We start from the raw sequence: 1516 nt of genomic DNA, 5'->3' as shown, positions 1-1516 counted from the left end.
TCAAAGCCCCCCGCCTCTCTGGCGGTGCTGAGGGGCACGCTGCCCCTCAAGGTGCTTCCCTCCTCTCTACCACCACTGAAAGTTTTCTTTATAAAACGCGAAGATTGAAAGCAACCCAGAAAAGGCCTCTGTCGCGCAGGCCGTCATTAGTTTCTGAAACAAAGTGCTACGACTTTAAAGATTGTTATCGCCGAACATCCCCGCCCCCGCCCCCGCCCCCCGCACGCCACTTTGTCATCTCAGGACAAAAGGAAAGAGAAGGAATCAAAAAAGTAAACAACTTTAAAAGTCATTTAAGTGTTGGCTTCTTCACAAGAAATTACACATGCTTAGCTTAAATTTCAAAAAAGCAGCGCCCCCCCCCAACAAAAAATTATAATTTAAAAGATAGACTTCCCTTCTACATTGTAAATCACCTCCGGCTACTACTGGGTTAAAAAAAATGAAGAAGGGATGGATATCCAACAGAATCGTTTGAAGGAATTTCAACAGAAAGAATAATAATAAAAATTACCTGCACATGCCAAAAAAAAAAACAAAACTTACAAAACCCAATAAATACAGAAATTATTGCACAGTTAAAAGGCTCCACAATGTTTACTGCCTCAATCCACCCTAGGGTTTCCATAGGACTTCGCAGACACAGGTTGGGTTGGAGTGCCGCCTCCCCTGGGCCCCGCCGACACACGGGGACACGCGGGGTGCCAAGTGGCGGTGACACGGACGCGAGTCACGTCAGCATTCTCTCGGTTGGCAACAGTTCCACTGTACAGGTGCGGGGGCCGGCCCGATGGCGGCGGCAGTGGCGACGCCTTAGCTGCGCTCGGCCTGCTCGATTTTGACGTCGTTAGTCAGCAAGTGCTCGCCGTGCCACTTTTTCATGTGTTTCTCCAGGGTGCTGTAGACGCTGAAGGGCATCTGGCAGATGTCGCAGCGGTACACCTCCTTGCCGATCTGCCCGTGCGTCTTCATGTGGCGCGTGAGCTTGCTGCTCTGCGCGCACGCGTAGTTGCACAGCTCGCACTTGTAAGGCCGCTCGCCGGTGTGGCTCCGCCGGTGCACCGTGAGGTTGCTGCAGTTCTTGAACACCTTGCCGCAGTACTCGCACGTGTCGCTGCGCCGGCCCTCCTTGGAGCTGGGCCGCCCCGGGCCCGGGCCGCCCAGGTGCGGCGTGCTGCCGCCGCTGGCCGTGCCGCTGCGCCCCGACAGCCCGCCGTCCAGCAGGTCGCCGGGCGGCGTGGAGAAGCGCAGGCTGCCGTTCTCGGACGAGTGCTCGGACGACGTGGCGAAGGGCGACTGGCGCGCGTCCGTGAAGCCCAGGAAGGGGTCCTTCATGAAGTGGCGCGACGCGGCGTAGCCCACGAGCCACTGCGAGTACACGTTCTCCGAGGGGATGAGCGTGGCGGGCGGCAGCTCCAGGTCCTTCTCCACCTTGATGCGCTTGGCCGCGCTGGGCAGCCCGGGGCTGGGCAGCGGCGCCGGCTTGCGCGGGAAGAGCCCCGGGAAGGGCTCAGCG

At 57.8% G+C, this 1516-nt stretch overlaps 1 protein-coding gene across 1 annotated transcript in view; it reads right to left on the bottom strand.

The window, feature by feature from the left end:
* Positions 1–223: 223 nt before the first annotated feature.
* BCL11B (BCL11 transcription factor B) overlaps positions 224–1516 on the bottom strand; it is a 92443-nt gene continuing 91150 nt past the window's right edge. Inside the window, 1 exon segment of the mRNA XM_023731796.1 lies at positions 224–1516. This exon segment is cut by the window's right edge and continues 100 nt beyond it. Within this exon segment, the coding sequence (XP_023587564.1) occupies positions 814–1516 (703 nt within the window). The 3' untranslated portion in view covers positions 224–813.

This window comes from Trichechus manatus, unplaced genomic scaffold (genome assembly GCF_000243295.1).
Source record: "Trichechus manatus latirostris isolate Lorelei unplaced genomic scaffold, TriManLat1.0 scaffold00045, whole genome shotgun sequence".
Lineage (NCBI taxonomy): Eukaryota > Metazoa > Chordata > Mammalia > Sirenia > Trichechidae > Trichechus > Trichechus manatus.
This window is presented reverse-complemented; position numbering and strand designations above follow the sequence as displayed.